Source organism: Drosophila ficusphila, unplaced genomic scaffold (assembly GCF_018152265.1).
Source record: "Drosophila ficusphila isolate 14025-0441.05 unplaced genomic scaffold, ASM1815226v1 contig_286, whole genome shotgun sequence".
Taxonomy (NCBI): Eukaryota; Metazoa; Arthropoda; class Insecta; order Diptera; family Drosophilidae; genus Drosophila; species Drosophila ficusphila.
In genome coordinates, this window is record NW_025064189.1 from 9,117,285 (window position 1) to 9,136,615 (window position 19,331).

The following is a 19,331-nucleotide window of genomic DNA, read 5'->3' on the forward strand; positions in this document are numbered from 1 at the left end:
TAAACTCTGGGGATATGTAAATATTTCCAAAGGAAATGAACAATAAATAAATAAATACATGCGTTCGTTTATCAATGAGGACAGTTTGATTCATGGTCTTTATTTGTTGTGCGTATTTTATTGCTCGCTTATTTGCCGCATTTTATTAGTCTCATTTTGTGGCGTTCAACAAGTCATCGTCGCAATATTTTCTGCCCTATATCCGATTACCGATTACCGTGACATGTCAATACAAATCACTGGGAGGCCAACTTAACCCACTTACCCAGTGGGCAGATCTCACCGCAGCCGCCACATATTTCTCTATTTCTCTATAATACTTATTTCGAGTTGAGTGACTCATAATCAGGGCCCATCAATCAAAGCAAACTTAACTCGAGTCGAGAGGAATGCCGAGGAAAGCAAAAACACTGAGGGTATTGTCTATTTATAGCGAAATTAACAAAGATTCGGGCAGATTCTCACATTATTGGCATTTAAAGATGCAATTAAAATGCTTTGCGCTGCCTTTGTCTCGCTTTAAGTTTCTGCCAGAAGATTTCAAGTTCAAGTGGGGAATTGAAATGGTTTTTTAATGCGTCTGCCTTTGGTTGGTTGGTTGGTTGGGGGCACGTGTCTGGAAAAATAAAACAAAACCAGATAGGAGATGGAGTGTGGGCAAATTCAGTGTGTCAAACCGGAGTCGATGATTCACTCTGGTTATGCGAGGAGGTTGGCCGTATAAACAGGTGTTTGTCAGCCAGTGCACTGCCAGAAATTAATACAATGATTTACAAGTGACAGGTTCAGGTTTTTTCAAAGATAACTTTCTGATTCACCAATAACTTGTTTGATTTAAATGATATTATGTGGCATTCAATCGCCTAATAAATTTAAAAAAAATGTTAAAGTTACAACAGTTTTTATTTATATATTGTGGTTAGCCGCAAAGTGATATCAAATTGTTTTCTGTGTCGATGTCGAAGTCAACGTCTTTGTTTCAGCTTCGTTTTGTTTTTGTTGTCTGACTGCTTTTGGCTTAGCCGCATTCCTTGAATATTTTTGCAATTATTTTATTTCGCATTGCTGTCGATTTAATCAGGCTATTTGTTGTAACTTTCGTTGCTGTCGATGTGATGTGTTAGCCTGTCAAACATTTATATAACAACGGCTTATAAGGCCTGGTCATCATCAGATCGTCGAATTAAAATCTCCCCCAAAAGTGACTTGTGTATTCTTCCCCATGACTTTTTGCTAAAATTGTAAAATCAATATCGAAAAAAACCGAGGGCGATGGCAATTTACGATGTTCAATTACTGGCTGAAAAAAGGCAAACAACAAATTGCCTTCAATAAAGCATAAATCGAACTAACTGACGATCCCCCTGCACTTTTGCCACCTGAAACCGTTTTCCAATTTCGTTTCAATTCATCAAACGTTCATTTCATTTCCCCCGGCGGGCAAGACATCTTCTGGAAAATTTCCGCACCTCCTTTCCCCATTTTTATACCCTTGCAGAGCAAAGGGTATTATAATTTTGGCCAGAAGTTTGCAACGCAGTGAAGGAGACACCTTAGACCCCTTAAAGTATATATATTCTTGATCAGCATCACCATCTGAATCGAAATACGTCTGTACGTCTGTCCGTCTGTCCGTCTGTCCGTCTGTCCGTCTGTCTGTCTGTCCGTCTGTCCGTCTGTCCGTCTGTCCGTCTGTCCTCCTGTCCGTTTCTGCCCAAACTAGTCTCTCAGTTTTAAAGCTATCTTGCTGAAACTTTCCCAAAAGGTGTGTAGTTATTGCACGCAGTATATAAGTCGGAACGGGCCGGATCGGCCGACTATATCGGATAGCTCCCATACAAGAGATTGAAATACAAAATTCTAACGCCGTTGTTTTTAATCAGATCGACTTGATTTCTTCCACATGGCGTTTTCTAGTTACTATTGAGTTTCGGGTTAAATTTTATCGAAATCGGATAACTCTATCATATAGCTGCCATAGGAGAGATCAAAAAATATATATAGAATTAAAGGAAATTAATTGATTACGTCATTGTTTTTCATCACACGACTATGATTTTTTGAGTATCAAGTTTTTTAACTAGCCTTGGTTCATAAAAAAAATTTCATAAAAATCGGACAACTATATCATATAGCTTCTATAGGAAAGATCGAAAAATCTATATAGAATTAACGGAAATAAAATGATAACATCCTTATTTCTCATCAGAAAATCATGATTTTTGGAATATAGAGTTTTCTAACGACTCTTGAATAACAAATAAAATTTCAGCAAAATCGGACAACTATATCATATAGCTGACATATGAACAATATTCAAAAATATGAAAAATTAATAGAAAAGTTGTCGTTGCTTCGATGTTGTTTAGGCTTTGTATATTCTGTTTGAAATATTTGATGACTGCAAGGGTATATAAGCTTCGGCTTGCCGAAGCTAGCTTCCTTTCTTGTCGATACATTTTTCTGGCCAGCTGTGCAAATCAATAAGTTGTTCTAGTAGAGTTTTTATATTTTTCTCCGCAAGCCTATCCATAATCAGGCCATAAACTCTTTACAATGTCGGCCGCTTCACCTAAAATTTCATTGAAGTCGATTCAATTCTGGTTTCTTCTATTTTCAATTTGCACGCCAATTTCGCTGTCAGTTCTACAGTTACTGCCCATTAGCCGTAAAAAATACAGTAGCTATAAAAGTGGAGTGCTGAAATGAGGAGGCGAGTCGAGTTGGCTGGAGTCAAGAGCCGAAAGACGGCCAAAAACAAACTCAGAGCAGTCAAAACGGTGGCAGGAATAATAATAACAAAGTCTGACGGGTGCACATGTGCGAGGAGTAAACATTTTAACCCATTGAGGAACTCTGGGGAGTTTGTCTTGAAAAATGTGCATTATTTATGTAATAAATTAAACTTGGTTTACAGAAAAATTAGTAGGTAAACAGGGGGATTCAATAATAATTTAATAATAATTTTTGGAACTACCAAATAACAAGGGGTTAAGCTTGAAACTTGACACGTAAATGTGGAAAAAAGAGTGGGCTACAAGAATTCTCCAGTTTTTGTGTGTGCTTTATTTTGTCGAGGTCTGTCCCCCTTTGAGCTATTTATACATCATAAAGGACAGGTAAATTGGACTGTACAATAGACCTGGTGGAATCTGCGTATCCTGCGCTCTTTTACCCTCTTTAATTTTTGGCTTCCAAATTTAGTTTTCATTGTTCTCAGGCTCACCTTTTTTCGATGACGCTTCGATTGACAGCCGCTTTGGGGCAGAATATCACTGTATTGGCTCCGTCTCTTTCCTTTATGAATTTATGGGGCCCTAATCGAACGGCATTAATCAATATGTTGGCGTCAAAATGTTCGCCTGATTAAAATTCTCCTATTTTTGGAGCGTCTGCAAGAAGGGAAGTGGGCGTAAATTATACAATCTGGAGATTCTTACGTAAGCCTCGTTGCGTGTTCACAATTATTTTTCTGTCTCTTGTGTGGGCTCAATCCGAAGTGTTAATTGGTCTTGGGTAGAAAATGATTACCGATGATTACGGTTGACGATCAACTTCATCAGCAAGGTGGGAAATATTTCGCACTTTTAGATTTATTTGTTCTGCGGTCTTTGGTTTCCAGGTGCGATAAAATATCGTGTTCTTTGATTCTTTCGACATTCTTAGTCATCCCTCGCTTCTTGCTTTGCTTCGACTTCAGTTTTGTTTGGGGAATCTGGCTTTAGCTATCGCAAGATAAGAATTGTTTGCATAAAACGTGAGTTTCCCCATGATTGATAAGTGTTTATTTGCCGCTCGATTGGGGAATTTAAAGATAGCTCGATGGGTTCATATACTATGCATAAACAGTTAAAGAGTATTTGCTAAAATCTAAGTGGGTAGTACACAATATTTTACTGGTGTAAAAGACTCTTAAAGTTTCATGAATAAAATCCCATTTAAACCAAACATGCGACTGCCTTAACCTGGTGTTATCTTCCAACTCTATTCATTTCGGAACCAAAGTTAGCTTAACCCCCAGCTTAGACTTCATTAAATATGTTTTGAAAGCGTTTTAACACATTTACCTGACAGCTTCTCGGACAAAAAGCTTGGACAATAGAGTTAGAAACGCGGCAACAAATCGAAGCCATGACCCATTGATGATCCGAGGAGTATGATTAATGGACTATGGTCTGTAATGACCCTCGCCAGCTCGCTTAGTGGCACTAACTTGGCCCAAAGCCCACTGAATACTATGGGTATATGGCAATATATATAAAATATGTCCCATAGTGGCGTCGAACAATGATCGATCAGAGCGGATGGACCGCACCCAGACCAAATGAAACACAAAGCCAAACACGCTGGCCATTAATCAGAAAAATGTTTATGTTAATCGGTCAATCGACAGAGTTCAACACAGAAGTTCTGCAGTCAAAAGAACCTTAAACTTTGTTCAAAAAACATGGCAGTTTATTCGCCGTTAATGGCTGAAAATGTGCAATGCAGTAAAAAGTTTAATTTGTATAAAAAAGAAAAGTGCAGTGGGAAAAAATGTTAGGTTTAAATTAATATTAATATGTTAAACTACCAAATGAAAAATGTTGATGAATTTAACAAAATTGATTAATTTAAACTGGGAACTGTCATTTTTTCCTTTTCTTAGCAACACTGTTTTTGTCTCGGTGCATTTATTTATTCAGATTTTTATCTGTCAGTCTTAATTTTGCTGCTGCTCTTAATTAATGAGTTAAAACTGCAAGTGCTGTCAGCCGAAGGAAGCCATTGCAGCATTGCAGGTCAAGAGTTTTGGAGCCATGGGCATTTCAAAATTGATATCGTTCGCCGTCCCTTGTTCACTTGGCTTGTCCATCTCTGTCTTTTTCTGTCTGGTTGGACAAATAAGTTGGCGGTGTACAGTCTGCGCAAAATGTGTCAAAGTTTGTTGCTCACTTCCGTTGGCCGTCATCATCGTCATCGTCATCGTCAACGTCGTCATTATCATTATCATCCTGTGCAGACATCCGACCAGACATTGTCCAGGTGTCGGATTCTGTTTGAGTTTCCATTTTCCCCCTCGCTTTTCCCCAGGTTTCCCTTATCTGTCTGGCTGTTGGCCAATTTGACAGTTGGAAAGTTTGCCACTCAAATGCGGACAAAGTTCTGCCAATGCGAGAAACTGTTTGCAGCAATTGCAGAAAATATCAATTAACTTTAGTTAAAGTTTGCCGTTTGAGTTGTGAATTTGCATTTGACAAGATTCGTTTAACAGATATTGATATTTGAGATTCATTTAGTTGGCATAAAGTTTTAAAATGCTTTCAATGGCTACAAAGTTCTCTCTTAAACTGTAGCGTTCTTTTTTAGAGAACTCAATGAAAAGCTATCCCAGCAATTCATTGTTGTTGTCTACGAAAATCACCAACAAGTAAATTAAAAACAATGCAAAGCTAAAAACCCTGACACACTTTTCTGCAAATTATTTTGCGAGCTGATTAAACGAATGCTAAACAGCAGAGACAAATTGTTGAAGGATTTTTACTCACATTGAAGTTCAGTGTGTTGTTTTTGCCAAAGGCCCACGAACAGAATTCATTCGGTTATTACACAAAATTTGATGCTAATACAGAAAAACAACTTTTATTTGTCTTGCTCGGGGGCTTTATTTGCATTTTCAACTTTGCCTGTAAGTTGTAAGCAAATATTTGGCGAAAGTCTGACTCGATTTGGCGGACAAAAGGCTACCGAACCTGGTTTGAAATAAAAGAACAAAATAATTCACGGTAAAAGGTATTCAAATGTTCAAATTCCAGACTTTACCCTTGAGTTTCCCTCGTTTAGCCCGCTGCCCAAGCCATTTAAGTCGATGACGATGTTCGTTTCTATTTATAAAACCCTTCGAAAGATGTCAAATGTCAATGCAATTAGCGGCGTGCATTTCATAAGTGTTCAACTGGGCGTGTGGGGGATTTTATTGAAGCGGACAAAAAGAAGCAGCTGCAAAGTCTTCAGCGATTTATGGACAAGCATTTAATATGCAATTTGTTATTGTCCATTCGTTCGATCGCATGATTCATTGCCATTCCATTATTCATGAAGTCTCTTTCTCCGTTTAATTTGAACAATTGTTAGCCACACGAATTTCGACCAATTACGTGCTATCTATCCTCCGTATTCCATATGGGGAAACATAGAGAAATGGAGAAACAGAGGAGCCGGGAATCATTTCTGAAATTGGTTTCATAATTGACTTTGACACAGACGCCGGTAATTTGCCGGGAAATAATGGGAATTGCGCCTGCAAGGGGATACAATTAGTTGCAACCGAGGAATGTTCGGTTGTTGGTAGAACTCTGATTACCTCGCTGCAGGTGAGTAGGTTGGCCAGCAATGATTGGTATTTATGGGGATATTGTATTGGAATTTGATGGCAATAAAGCGCAAGTGACAGCGATAGCTGAAAAATATAAATAGATATTCAGGAATAATTATTTAAATTATTCAAAAAAGAACCGCACATCATGTAATTTCACATTGTTGTTATTTGTTCATTATTTATAGTTGAAATCGCAACTCACTGTTATTTTTAGCTTTGATAAATCAGTATCTCTGTACTCGAACAACTCTGTCGCTCGGCTCAATGTCAACAACTATCGATGGGCGATGTAAAGTGAATCGGATTTTGTCATTGGCTGCGAGTACGCTTTGCTTCAATGCTTCACGTCATTCACGAAAACACACGAAAATAAACAAATCCCCCGCCCTGTTTTCCCTTTGCTGCGCAACGTTGCGTATACGTAATGCGATTTTAAAATTTTGTGCATGTGCATTTGACGCTGCTGGTGTGGCGATGCTTTTTCGCCGTTGCCGTTGCCGTTGCTGTTGTGCCCAACGACGTGCCACCAGGCGTGACCTGTCCCCCATCTCAGCCCCTTTCACTTGGCCATTCGACTGCACACGACTACGTTTAATTTCAGGCTTCATATTGCAATCAAATCGACATTAGACCGGGCCCACAAATTCGCGTTCAATTCGCTTGTAATTGCCTTTGCCTGGCTTCAATTAGCGCCGAATAACCTTCAAAAGAAGAGCCACAATCTATTTTATATGAATTACCACGAGGTGCAAATTAGAGAAAATTTCAATTTAATTTTCAGTCAGTTTCTTGCACTTTTTCTTTTCTTTTCTTTGCCAGTCACTATTTCACTTTTTCCCAAAGGCTTCAACCTGTCTGACATTTGGCCAAGCTTTTCTTACTGCCGTCGGATTAAACTTAGAGATGTTCAGCTTGGAAGCTATATATCGTGTCACGATAATGATCTAATAACTAGTAATTATAACTTATAAAATAAGAAATGATTTAATCTCGATGCCAATATAAGAAAACAATGTGTAGATATAAGCCAATTTTGTATTCTGTGATGCGTAGCTGGGATTTACCAATTGTTTCCCAAAAGTCCCACCACCAAAACAGACTTCGCTTTCGTTGTAATTAACTTTGGGTTTGTTTTTGTGGGATTTCAGCTTTGACATGTTGTGTCAACCTCTGTCTTCTATTTTTCACTCCACTTTGGCTCCGGCTTAATTTATTCGCCAACCAAAATACACATTTTGTTGCATGCGATAAGTCGTAGAAATAATTTATATATCTCTGACTTTGTTGGGTGCTCAAAATTCCCCGGCTTTTGGTTTTTTCTCAGCTCCTTTTTTGTGTTATTTTAACAAATTGTTGAGCACATCACGTTGTGCAAATAAATTCACCCGTGTTATTGTTAGCTGTCCGGTTTTGTTGTTATAGTTATTCTTCGTGTTTGCGGTGTAGTTATCAGCTGGGATTTCTGTTTATTTTTAAGTAGATCACGCCAATTGACATTTTACATAGAGTGGGACTTTAAATTTGTGGAGCTATGTTTTCAAAGATACTTAAATAAATCGAATACAACTATGAACAACATGTTTTCGAATAAAAGAAGAATGCAAGCACGTAAATTTCCCTCGGCTTGGGAATGCAAATGCAAGCCAAAATCCATCCTTCTTGAACCCTTTGCATAAATCCGACTTGAACATTCATAATTCTTGTTCGAAATAATTTATCTGCGCATATCGAATGGATGTTTTCATACTTTTACTCCTTGTCTCTCATCTGCTGCCAGTTTATGGCTGGTTCCCTCCTCCCTTTTCCCTCTTTTCCCCCTTTTCCCCCTTTTCCCCCTTTTCCCCCTTTTCCCCCTTTTCCCCCTTTTCCCCCTTTTCCCCCTTTTCCCCCTTTTCCCCCTTTTCCCCCTTTTCCCCCTTTTCCCCCCTTTTCCACTTTGAGGTTCCCCTATCTTGTAACATTCGAACAACAACAATGAGAAGAAAACATTTTTCCCGCAAGAGTCAGCCATATTTCTTGGGTTTTCTCTCTGTCTCGGTTTTGGCCTCAAGCGAATCTGGCGGGCGCCCCGAAAAATTTGATACCCAACACAGAGGAACCCTCCTAAATGGAACACAAATTGGTCAGTTAAACTACTTTTAAAATTGATCAAAGTTAAAAGGAGAAAATATTTCAATATTTCAAAGTAAAACTTGACTAGTTATTTCTATTTTATATATCATTTCATATAAATTGCAAAAGTGCAACTTAGCCATGTACTACTGTATCCGTAAAAATGCCGCTCAAGCGAGAATAGCAGCAAAAAACAATAATAGCAACAACGAACGAACAATGACAACAACTTTCGCGAAAACCCGTTTTCCACGCGTTCGCATAGCAATACTTTTCTTGATTTTTTTCTCCGTTGTTTGGCTTTTGGTTTTGTTATTATTGTTGTTGTGTTTGACGCGCCCTTCACTCGTTTTTGTTGTACTTGCTGACGCTTTTTTATAAGCCGAAATCTTGGAAGCTGCATTCATTCAAACGTCCACAAAGCTCCCAAAACCGGTTTGTCCCCACAGAAAAACGTTAAGAGAAAAATGAAATAAAATCGGTATAATGACGACAACGTCGGCCGCGTTGTTTATTTCTGTGTTTTTGCATATAGTGTGCTTTATTTGCTTGATTTTGTGTTTGGTTTTCCCTTTGGGCCATAAAAAATCGGGGGGAAAGCGGCGGAAATTGGGGAAGACGCGTCTGAAATTGCCATTTCGCCTTAACAATTTCTGGTCTCGTGCTGAGATTCTGATGATGTGTAATTTGCTGGTCAGGGAGTGGGTATGCTGGTTTTGCAGCCTTTTGGGTGGGAACAATATTATTTTCGAATTTAATTAACTGCTGTGTGGGAAGCATATGATGCATATGGCCATTTTTCTCAGCCAAATGAATAATTGACTTGAAAACAAATAGCAAACAGAATGAAAATCAAATTAGTTGTTTGCTTGGGATGTGAATAAAAGCAATATAAATTTAAATTTGTTTGTTATTTTATTATAAAGAGTATACTCTGAATAGTTTATTTATTTGTAAGAAAATATATTCCACCCCGAACACTTGTCACCCAATTTTCCGAGAATTTCCCCCTGCCTCTTGCCGATTTTCTTTGTTGGCGCCATCCGAAATGAGTCAAAGATTTTCCTCGCTGTTATTCTTTGTGGGGCGTCTGCTGTTGGCAAAAGTAATTCCCTTCAAGTGTCACGCATCCACGAGATACACAAAACCAGAAGCAAACTTAAAGATGTCGCTCTTTTTTCGCCTCTTTCCTGGTTTTTATTATGTAACTGGCTGCTGTTGACCAACAATTGACCACAATTGGAGCACTCGCAGCGAGAGAAGCCCAGTTATGGTAAGAAGATCATGAAGCCAAATAGTTGTTAGCCCATTTGGAGCACTTTACAGTTGGCCCCGCCTCGCTTTTACTTCAAAGTGCCTCTGTATTTCCCCCAGCCCCACTATTCCTATTCGTTTTCCCAGGTAGCCTAATTTCAACGCTTCAATGCAGGCAGCACTTCAAAGTTTTTCAGCGTGTGGGTGGGTGTTTCTTTTATGGTCCATATGTATGCCAAAAGCTTATCTGAAAAGCAGCATCAACGGCAGGAAAAGTGGGCGGGATTCGGGGGTACGACTGCGGAATGAGGCGACATATCTTGCGCTGTTTTTGTTGATTTTCCTTTACCCTATCTTCATTCCCTACTTGTGTTTCCATGTGTATTCCTACTATTTCCCCACATCAGTTGTTTGTCCAAAAGATTTCCCAATGCAAACTGGCATGGAGCTCCGAATAGCAACGAAGGAATTTAAATATTTGTCCAGTTGGAAAAATAAAGAGCTGTCCCCTGGGAAAATTCCCCGGCATGAGTGACTAAAATGGCAAAGAATAAATTTATCAGCCTTTTATCGTAAATCGAAACTTTATTTGCTTTAGTTGGACAACTGTCTTTGGGAGGAAATAAAAATGTTAAAACACTTGTTTTTTAAAGACTACAATCCGCTTAAAATCTCATGTTTAGTGACCATAATAGTATTTTACGCACCATTGCAAAACCCATTACTAAATTCCTTACTTGCAGAGTAGCTAATTATTTATTGCACAATCGTATAAAACAGCAGCAAAATGATGGCTTGCTTAGACGTTTGCACATATTTTCCACAACGGCGAAAAAACAAAACAAAACTGAAAACAACATGCCGGCATTCCGACACAATAGCGGTAAAAGGGGGCGTGGAATGTCGGCCATTTAATAACCGGTGGCCCAAAATGGGGGAACGCCCGCTTCCGTTTCCGCAAGAGCGTTTCCATTGAAATGTTTGCGATGTATGCTAATTGCCAATTGCCCCTCTTCGTATCCATTTTCGATTGCTGCCAAGGAAGATAAACAGATTGTCTTTTATGGATATGAACTAATGCTAGAAAATAAATATTGACAGATTAAGCTGACTCCAGCTTTTCATTTGAATGTTCCCCAATTTATAATTGATTTCTCTGATTTAAATTGCAGCTAAGAAACAGAATGGAGCTGCCATACGCACAAATAGTTTGGGATCCGGAACCAGGACTCCGCCCTTGGAAAGAAAGAGCAAGTTGAGTGCCCTGGGAAGGTTCTTCAAGCCCTGGAAATGGAGGCGGAAAAAGAAGAGCGAGAAGTTCGAGGCGGCCTCCAAATGTAAGTTTATAAACTATTGTAGTATATTTGAATGTTAAATTAGTTATTTATTTGTTACTTCAGCTCTGGAGCGAAAGATTTCTGTGCGTGCCAATCGTGAAGAGCTAGTGCAAAAGGGGATTCTTATGCCAGAGAGTCCCCTGGGCAATATTCCAGAACCAGGTGAGTTCTAAACCAAGTTTTAAGTAAAATAAAAAAATAAATACAAAGCTGTAGCTAACCAAAGGTCAGGTTCAATTCAATAAATTGTTCACGTAGTTTTAAAGACCTTCTATGACTGCTGGCCTTAACAAATTAACAATCATTTAATCCAAAAAAAAAAGTATCAAAGAATCCACAAAATCCCAAAAACTTCCCCGAAATATAAACAAATACATTTGTTGAATCTCTTAATGCGTGCCAAGCGCACAAATTAAGTTGCTGATTGTTTCCACAACTTTTTGAGGCCTCTTCCTCTTTTTCTCTCGATATATTTTGCTTTGTTTATATTTCTTCTTTTTTCGTGTTCGCCATGTGCAACAAAACTTTTTGTCGGCTGCCAATTGTTAGCAAGTTTTGCTTACGGCCAACCGAAAGAGCGGCAAAAGCAAGCGCAGGCATAACGGAAATTGGCCATAAGCCACGCACGATATAGCCATGGCTTATAGTGTGATATTCCCCCCTCGAGGCCCCCATCCCCTCCTCCTTCTCAATCTGCGTAACTAGACAGGTTAGCACTCTGCTAAATTGTTTGCTAGCCAAGAAGAAGCGTCTTCCTTCCGCTTGAGTTGCGTAGTTGAACTGACAAGCAGCCAGCCATCTCGTCAATTGGCCAAGTTGTGGTGAAAGAGCCACAGAAATGGGGGCTACACAGGGAGAAAGAAAGCGTTAAATTCTAAACAAATTCTATTGAATTCCCATAAATGGTTATAAAGTTGGTATTCACTTTACAATTGTATGATTTGATATTAATACTTTTTATGGCTCTACAAAACGACACATCTTTTGCCAAGTGTAAAAGGCGAAGGAGGCGAGATTGGGGGCGTGGCACCTCAAGGAGGCGCCTTGTCAACGGACTTTACGAGTCGCTGTCGTCGCCGAGTCGCGACTTTTCCGCTAAAAGTCAATTAATCAGTGGCGGCTAATTGTCCATGCCCATGGGCAGTTAAGGCATCCATGGGGAAACAAGACAAGGAGAAGCCTTTCCACAATAAAACGCGAAATGCATTCAAATGAGAATCTAGTGGAGGGGGAAGTGAAGAAGGAGGAGGGATCTGTTTTTTATAGCGAGAAATCCGAACCTACCTCAACTTAAAACTGCTTGCGAAAGGCAAAAGCAAGCAGTTCACTGCCACTACTCGACGATAGGCGGCGCCATTTAGAGAAAGACTTTCGCCTGAAGAAAGCTGTTTCGTTGTTGTTACTGAAGGAAAGCTTTTATGAATGGACTGGTACTTTAACCGGCGTTCTGCGAAGAATTTCCTGGAATTCTTGGTACAAAAAAGACTTTACTTCCAAGAAATTTTACGGGAGGTTATTCACCTTAACAACAATTAGCACGGTTGAAATAAAACATTTTAATTCATTTCGGATTGAGGATAGCAAATCGAGAACCCTTTTTGATGTTGAAAAATTTTAATTTATTAGGCATTAAACGGTAGTTGTATAAGCCTTAGCACTCTGTTAAGAGATTACACGAAGTATAACTGAAGTTTATTGTGAACGTTTATAAGATAAGAAAACAATAGCGTCTACCAGCTTTCTCTAGAAATTAATTTACAACTTACTGATCTTTGTCCTTGATTTGCAGGCGAGGAGTCGTATTACAACAGCAGCAACAGTGGGGCCACCGCCAACGGCTCGCTGCTCAACTCAGCCGTCCACAACAATTCCATGAGCCAGGCCAACAATTCCATAAACGCCACCACCTACGGCACCGCCGGCAACCCGCTCATCTCCGCCAGCCAGGGACTCCCCAACTCGATCTCCGTGCAGCAGTTCAACGGACAGAACCCCCAGAATTCCATGGCCAATGGCCTCGTGGGTGGCGGAGTAGGTGGCGGCGGCGACGGCTCCTCGGATACGTCCTCGTTGAGCGGCGGAGTCCCGCACTCGCAGTCGGCGCCCCAGCAACTGGGCGTGGGTCAGCCCCCTCCACCGCTCACCCCCCTCGCCCAGCACCACCAGGCGTTGGCCCAGCAGCTGCAGCAGCGATTCGCCATCAGCAACAATAACGGTGAGTTTTAGAATTTCAATTAAGGCAAATGAAAAGGATCTTTTGAGTGAATGAAGATTGGGTTCAATTTATTAAGAGAGATTTGATGGCTGCTTTGTGCGGAAATCTTCGTTCAAGAACTTAAATAATTTCATATGAATTTATATATCATTTTATTTGTAATATCCATTGAATATTGGGAGAGATTTCCCAGTTCTATATTGAACGGTTTTACAAGTATTTTACTTCTCACCTACATGCAGTTGACTACATAAAATGCAGCCCATAAGTATGCAAAATAATTTTTTATATATTTTTCCAAAGCAGTTTATGTAAGTCATTTAAGGGTTGAAATTAGGACAGGACCCCCAATTTAAATTAATTATAAAATGTAGTACTCTCACACTTGAAGTTTAGTTGGGAGCACAATGTGGATTTAACCCTAACTTTTAAGTGGCCACTGCACTCGTCTGTCCCACTTGATTTCGCCATCAACGTAAGCCATAAATTAGAGACACTTAAAGCCCATTTAAGCTCAGTTAACGCCTAGTTAAGGGTCACCCACGCTCATATGTACATACATATATGTTTGGGTACTTATCTGTATGCAAATACTTCTGCGTCTGTATCCGTGTTTGCTTTTTATACCCTTGCAGAGCAAAAGGGTATTATAATTTCAGTCAGAAGTTTGCAACGCAGTGAAGGAGACACCTCAGACCCCATAAAGTATATATATTCTTGATCAGCATCACGAGCAGAATCGAAATATGTATGTACGTCTGTCCGTCTGTCCGTCTGTCCGTCTGTCCGTCTGTCCGTCTGTCCGTTTCCGCGCAAACTAGTCTCTCAGTTTTAAAGCTATCGTGCTGAAACTTTCCCAAAAGTTGTGTAGTTGTTGCACGCAGTATATAAGTCGGAACGAGCCGGATCGGCCGACTATATCGGATAGCTCCAATACAAGAGAATGAAATAAAAAATTCTCACTCTGTTGTTTTTCATCAGATCGACTTGAATTCTTCAAGATGGCGTTTTCTAACTGTTATTGAATTTCGGATTAAATTTGATCAAAATCGGATAACTCTATCATATAGCTGCCATAGGAGAGATCGAAAATTATATATAGAATTAATGGAAATAAATTGATAACATCGTTGTTTTTCATCAAAAAAGTATGATTTTTGGAATATAGAGTGTTCTTACGACTCTTGAATTACGAGTTAAATTTGATCAAAATCGGACAACTATATCGTATAGCTCCCATATGATCTATAGTCAAAAATATGGGAAATGAATAGAAAAATCGTCTTAGCTTCAATGTTGTCTAGCCTTTATGTGTTTTGTTCGACATATTTGATGACTGCAAGGGTATATAAGCTTCGGCTTGCCGAAGCTAGCTTCCTTTCTTGTTCACTTTTCAAATCTTTTTTGAGCACTTGCGGCAGTTTGCTAAAAGTTTATCGCTTGTTAAAGTAACTGAATGGAATGCTTAGACACGATGTAGTGGGACCCCGATAAGAAGTTTTTATTTAAAGTGAATACAATTTAAACCTACAAATATTTTAAACAAGGCCAAGTTTTTCCACAAAAAGTAAAATTTAAAAATTCTGCTACAACTTCTTTTTATTGGTTCCATTTAGTGAAGTCATACTGTTGGTGAAAAATGTGGGGATGTCTGGCAGAACACTTGAACAGACATTTAGCAGAGCTACCGAAGAATCTTCAGAGTTTTCGGCTTCGTTTTCATCTCCATCTTTATAGGTTCTTCTGATAATTAGCACAGCTTCGCACACTTATCGTACTGTTGTTTTTTTTTTTTAATGACTATTAAATTTTCATCGCGATGCCTTGTTGACTTAACTTTGAAGCTTTTTATTGTCGTTTGCATTTGGATGGAGCTCTCTCTTTCTGACCGTTACCCCCTCTTTGTCGCACTGGCTAAGAAGCTGCAACCGGCATACGGTTACATCTGTGTCGCCTTCTCGCTCGCACAGTCTGCGCACGTTTTGCGCTTTTGTTTATTTTATATTTCTCCAAGAGCTGGGGAGCATACTCTTTTATCGGCTGTTCCTCCATTACCTCTGTTCGTCGCTCTCTTCCTCTCTCTTTTTCGTGGGGCATTTTTATAGGAACCCCGATGGCAAAACGTTCGGGTTAAGTCCGTTAACGGTCAGCCAAAAACCCGCAAGAAACTTTCGTCTTGAACCATAGTACACAAACGTTGTCCCTTTTAATGTTAAGCAATTCTGTTAACGCCGGTTCCTGTAGACCGGGTGTCCTATCGAAAAATTATCAAACGAAGAAGGTTCATAAAATAAACAAGTGTCTTGACAAGAGTTTTAATTAACTTCTTGTTGATAAACCACGTAGCAAATCATATAAATCTAATATGACCGTCGATTTGAAACCCCATGCCCCACATTAGGGTTAAATACCACACTCTACTGCTATTTCTTTCGCACTTACTAGTGAATACCCTTGCACTCGCACGTATTGTAAAGATTGTAACGGACTGGAGGACCCGACAAGACCACCTTATACTTATTCTACCGTGCCCGAATCCATTGGATTCGCAGTTCTCATTCAGTTCAGTTAACATTATAACGCGTTCTCGTCGCGTCCGTCGAAAAAAATACATAGTAAATAATACACATAAAAACATCCCGAAAAGTCAACAAATCGGTGTAGGAAATCGTTTGCATTACTGCAGAAAAGTGCTTTATAAATAATACGTAATTTACCCGTGTACATAATATAATGCATAATAATAGTGTAGAAGTTAATAACAATACGCAAAAGTAATTGCAGCTAAATACCTCGAACCCCCCGTTCACCTTTCGCTTTTTGTGCTTGTATTTCGGAGTCACATGGGTGATACGCCGGTTTTCTCGGGCTTTTGGGTTCCCCACTCGAGGGTAAACAAACGCCGACGAGGAAGTTATCGCCAACTTCCTCTCATAAAATACTGCAGCCATCAATCAGCCGTGAATTGGAATGTCTAGAAGTGAAAATCGAGTGGCCATTGAATGAATGGTGAAGGAATTTGTCTGCGGGTAGATTGGTGCAGTTTTCAAGGTGTTATAATTGCTGGGTGGGAACCTTTTCCCAGAGGGTTCTATTCGAGAGTGGTTTAAAAATAAGTACGAAATTTATAGAAAAAGTGCAACAGAGAACATAAACGTAAAACAAGAAAATAAAGGGCATTCAGTGCCAAATTTGTAAACACTCAGTCTTTTTTTTTTTTTTAGGATTTTTACCATCGTCAAATTCAGTCTCAAAAGTTTTTATAATCAAATATTTACAAAGTTATACCATTCTTTCAAAAGTATGTCATTTAATAATTAAAAATTCTGTACGTCACATATAGTAGACTCATATGGTACACCTAAACCGGTTTACAAAAAAATTTCCATATTTTCACAGTTAAATCAGAGGATATCTGGTTATGGAAATAAGGCTTCTAAACTTAATGCTTGTTTGAAAGACAAACATTGAAAGTTAAGCAACTGAAAACTTGACATTTAATCGCTGAAAATACTAAACCAGCTTTTACAGCATTTTTCTTATCTAAAATATAAATTCTAGACTTTGAGGAATACAATGACTCATTCTTAATAGGTGATAAAAAGCCTGTTATTCATTTCGAAAATTTTCACATGTAATAATACTGTTAGTCATTTTATAGAAATTTCTAAAGGAATTCTCGGACCTTGAAAACTTATTTTGTAAATGCGGCCGTTTGACAAAAAGCAACCACCGCTTAAAGTTCCCTGCAAAGTCATTGCATTCTTTTCAAACCGCAAGCCTTGTCAACGAAATTTGAATAAATGCAATTTAAATTGACTGAGCAGAACAACACAAACAAGAGGGAAATCGGGGAAAGAGAGAACGCTTCGTCAGCGCCACCCACAAAATTAAAAAACAAACAACAAACCAAATAAACCAGCAGCACAAAAAAAGAAAACATTGTTCTTTTGTATTTTCCTTCGTTTCGCCGACGAACAAAGCCCACAAAAGCGAAACAAAAATATTTTTGTTCCAAAAAGGAAAAACACATAAAAGGAAATTTTTGTGTAAATGCAACATGCGAGTGCATTAGGGCCAAAAAGAGAGGAAAAGTGTAAGAAGGCAAATTAAACACGGTTGAACTTCTGCCGCCCACTTTTCCCGTTTTCCGCGGTCCAAACATGCAGTTTAATTTATGTGTGTCTGTGGAAGTAGGGTGATTCAATTGTTTTTCAAAATCTTTAAAATATTTAAACATTTTATTTATAGTTGATAAATCAAGTTGTACAATGGTGAAGTTTGTTGTTGATTGACCTCTTAAGTTAAACAGTAGATGTTATAGAGCGCTATTCTACATTTAGGTTGATGAATATTAATGTTTTTATTGCCTGGCTTAGGACACCCCAGTGTCCATTTACAGGGTGTTGCGTTTGGAACCCCCCTGAAAAGGCACCCCTGCTCCGCTTTGAACCCCCCTTTGCGGGCCATACGCATTGCCACGCCATAAATTGCGCTCGCCTGCACGTCAGGAAGTCGTTGGAGCTGTCGAAAAAAGGGGGCAAGCCGGGCTGGGAACCTCCCCACGATTCCCAAGTGGGGGTGTACGAAAAAGGGGGCAGACAGGGGCGTGCAGTAAACTTTAATTTTCCGCCATTCCACTTTCGACTTACTGTTCGCTCACATTACGCATACGCAGCGTTGACGTTTGGGAAAAGTGTTGCCTACCATTGGGCGTCTCTCTCTCTCTTTCTCTCTCTGCTTCTCTGCGTTTCTCTCTTCCTGCTCCACTGAGATTTCTCTGTATTTTTCTACCTTTGTTTTCCTTTCTCATCGCTCTCTGGTATATCCTTTTTAATTCCCTCTCCCGGTTTGTTGCATTGCATTGTTTATAAAATTCTTGCATTTCAAAGGACTTGAAAATCCTTTTAAATATTGAGCTGACAAAAATCATACAAAATTTCCTATAAATGTTAAATGGCCATGCCTTTCATTCATATTTTTATTTCTCAAACAATTTTGAGAACCGTTTTTATGAGGATTTCCTGCTCTTATAATATTTGCAACCATTTTTTAGCCCGTCGAGGTCGACCACCTTTTCCTGTTTGTTTTCCTATTGCATCCCTGCTGTGCATCTGTGTGTGTGAAGAGTCTGCATCAGTGTATCGTGATTTCCAAATCATTTGAATAACAAATTGCATTTTTTTCTTCACTCTCTGAGTTGCTTGTGTTCATCCACCGATGAATCATCTTGAGCTTAAGTTGCTCCGACTTTGTTTAATAGTGTCAGTCATCAAATTGATAGCCCTTCCCGCTGAGAAAAGCACTTGGAAGTCATTGTTGGGCTAGGTCACGCACTTTGTAATGAGAGTGCGCCGTACAGTGAACACTCATCCTGTTGCTCTCTCTTGCGGACTCCCACTGGGGGCTTACCTAAGTGAGTTATGGCCATTAGTTTTATTTTTATGGCCAAGTACTTAGGGCTAATGACCACTGAAAGAAAAATGAAAGTTTGCTTAAATAGATAAGGGTATATTGAACTGCCAGCAAAGAGATATCGAATAAACAAAGGATTGTATAGGTGTAGATATATATTATTTTTATCAGTTGTCTTGGTATACACATACATTTATAACATACATTCCTGTATCGCTTGTTTAAGCATTTGGTTTTAGTTTTGATTCTCAAACTTAATATTTACACAACGACAACAAAATACTTTGCAAACAAGAAGCAACAAAATTTGTTGAGGAATTATAAAGCACACAATTTATGACACAACATTTGCTTTGGCCAAACACACAACTTGTGAAAAATATTTATTTTGCCGACGATATATAATTTATTATACAATATTTGCTTTTTCATTCCCATATCGTTTTTTTCCACCAATCTCCGCATTCTAATCTAATGAAGATTCTCTTCTTGTTTCGACTCTTCCCCGAAACGAAATCTCATTAAAAGCGCATAGCCGAAGATAAGCAATATATGCGTGTATATCTTATATATATAGAGTACACAATGCCTAATTGAGTCAGCCTGATAATGCAATTAGTCGGGCCAATGGCGCTGCGTG

At 39.1% G+C, this 19,331-nt stretch overlaps 1 protein-coding gene across 9 annotated transcripts in view; it reads left to right on the forward strand.

The window, feature by feature from the left end:
* Positions 1-19,331, forward strand: part of LOC108099269 (protein nutcracker) — a 91,885-nt gene that overhangs the window by 27,155 nt on the left and 45,399 nt on the right. For 8 of the 9 annotated variants that reach the window (XM_017202684.2, XM_017202692.2, XM_017202699.2 and 5 more), the window contains 3 exons: positions 10,897-11,061; positions 11,125-11,223; positions 12,851-13,276. In XM_017202684.2, coding sequence (XP_017058173.1) covers positions 10,897-11,061; positions 11,125-11,223; positions 12,851-13,276 — 690 coding nt within the window. Of the gene's footprint in view, positions 1-10,896; positions 11,062-11,124; positions 11,224-12,850; positions 13,277-15,838; positions 16,051-19,331 lie in introns of those variants that run through there. The other variant, XM_017202721.2, reaches the window with a different exon arrangement.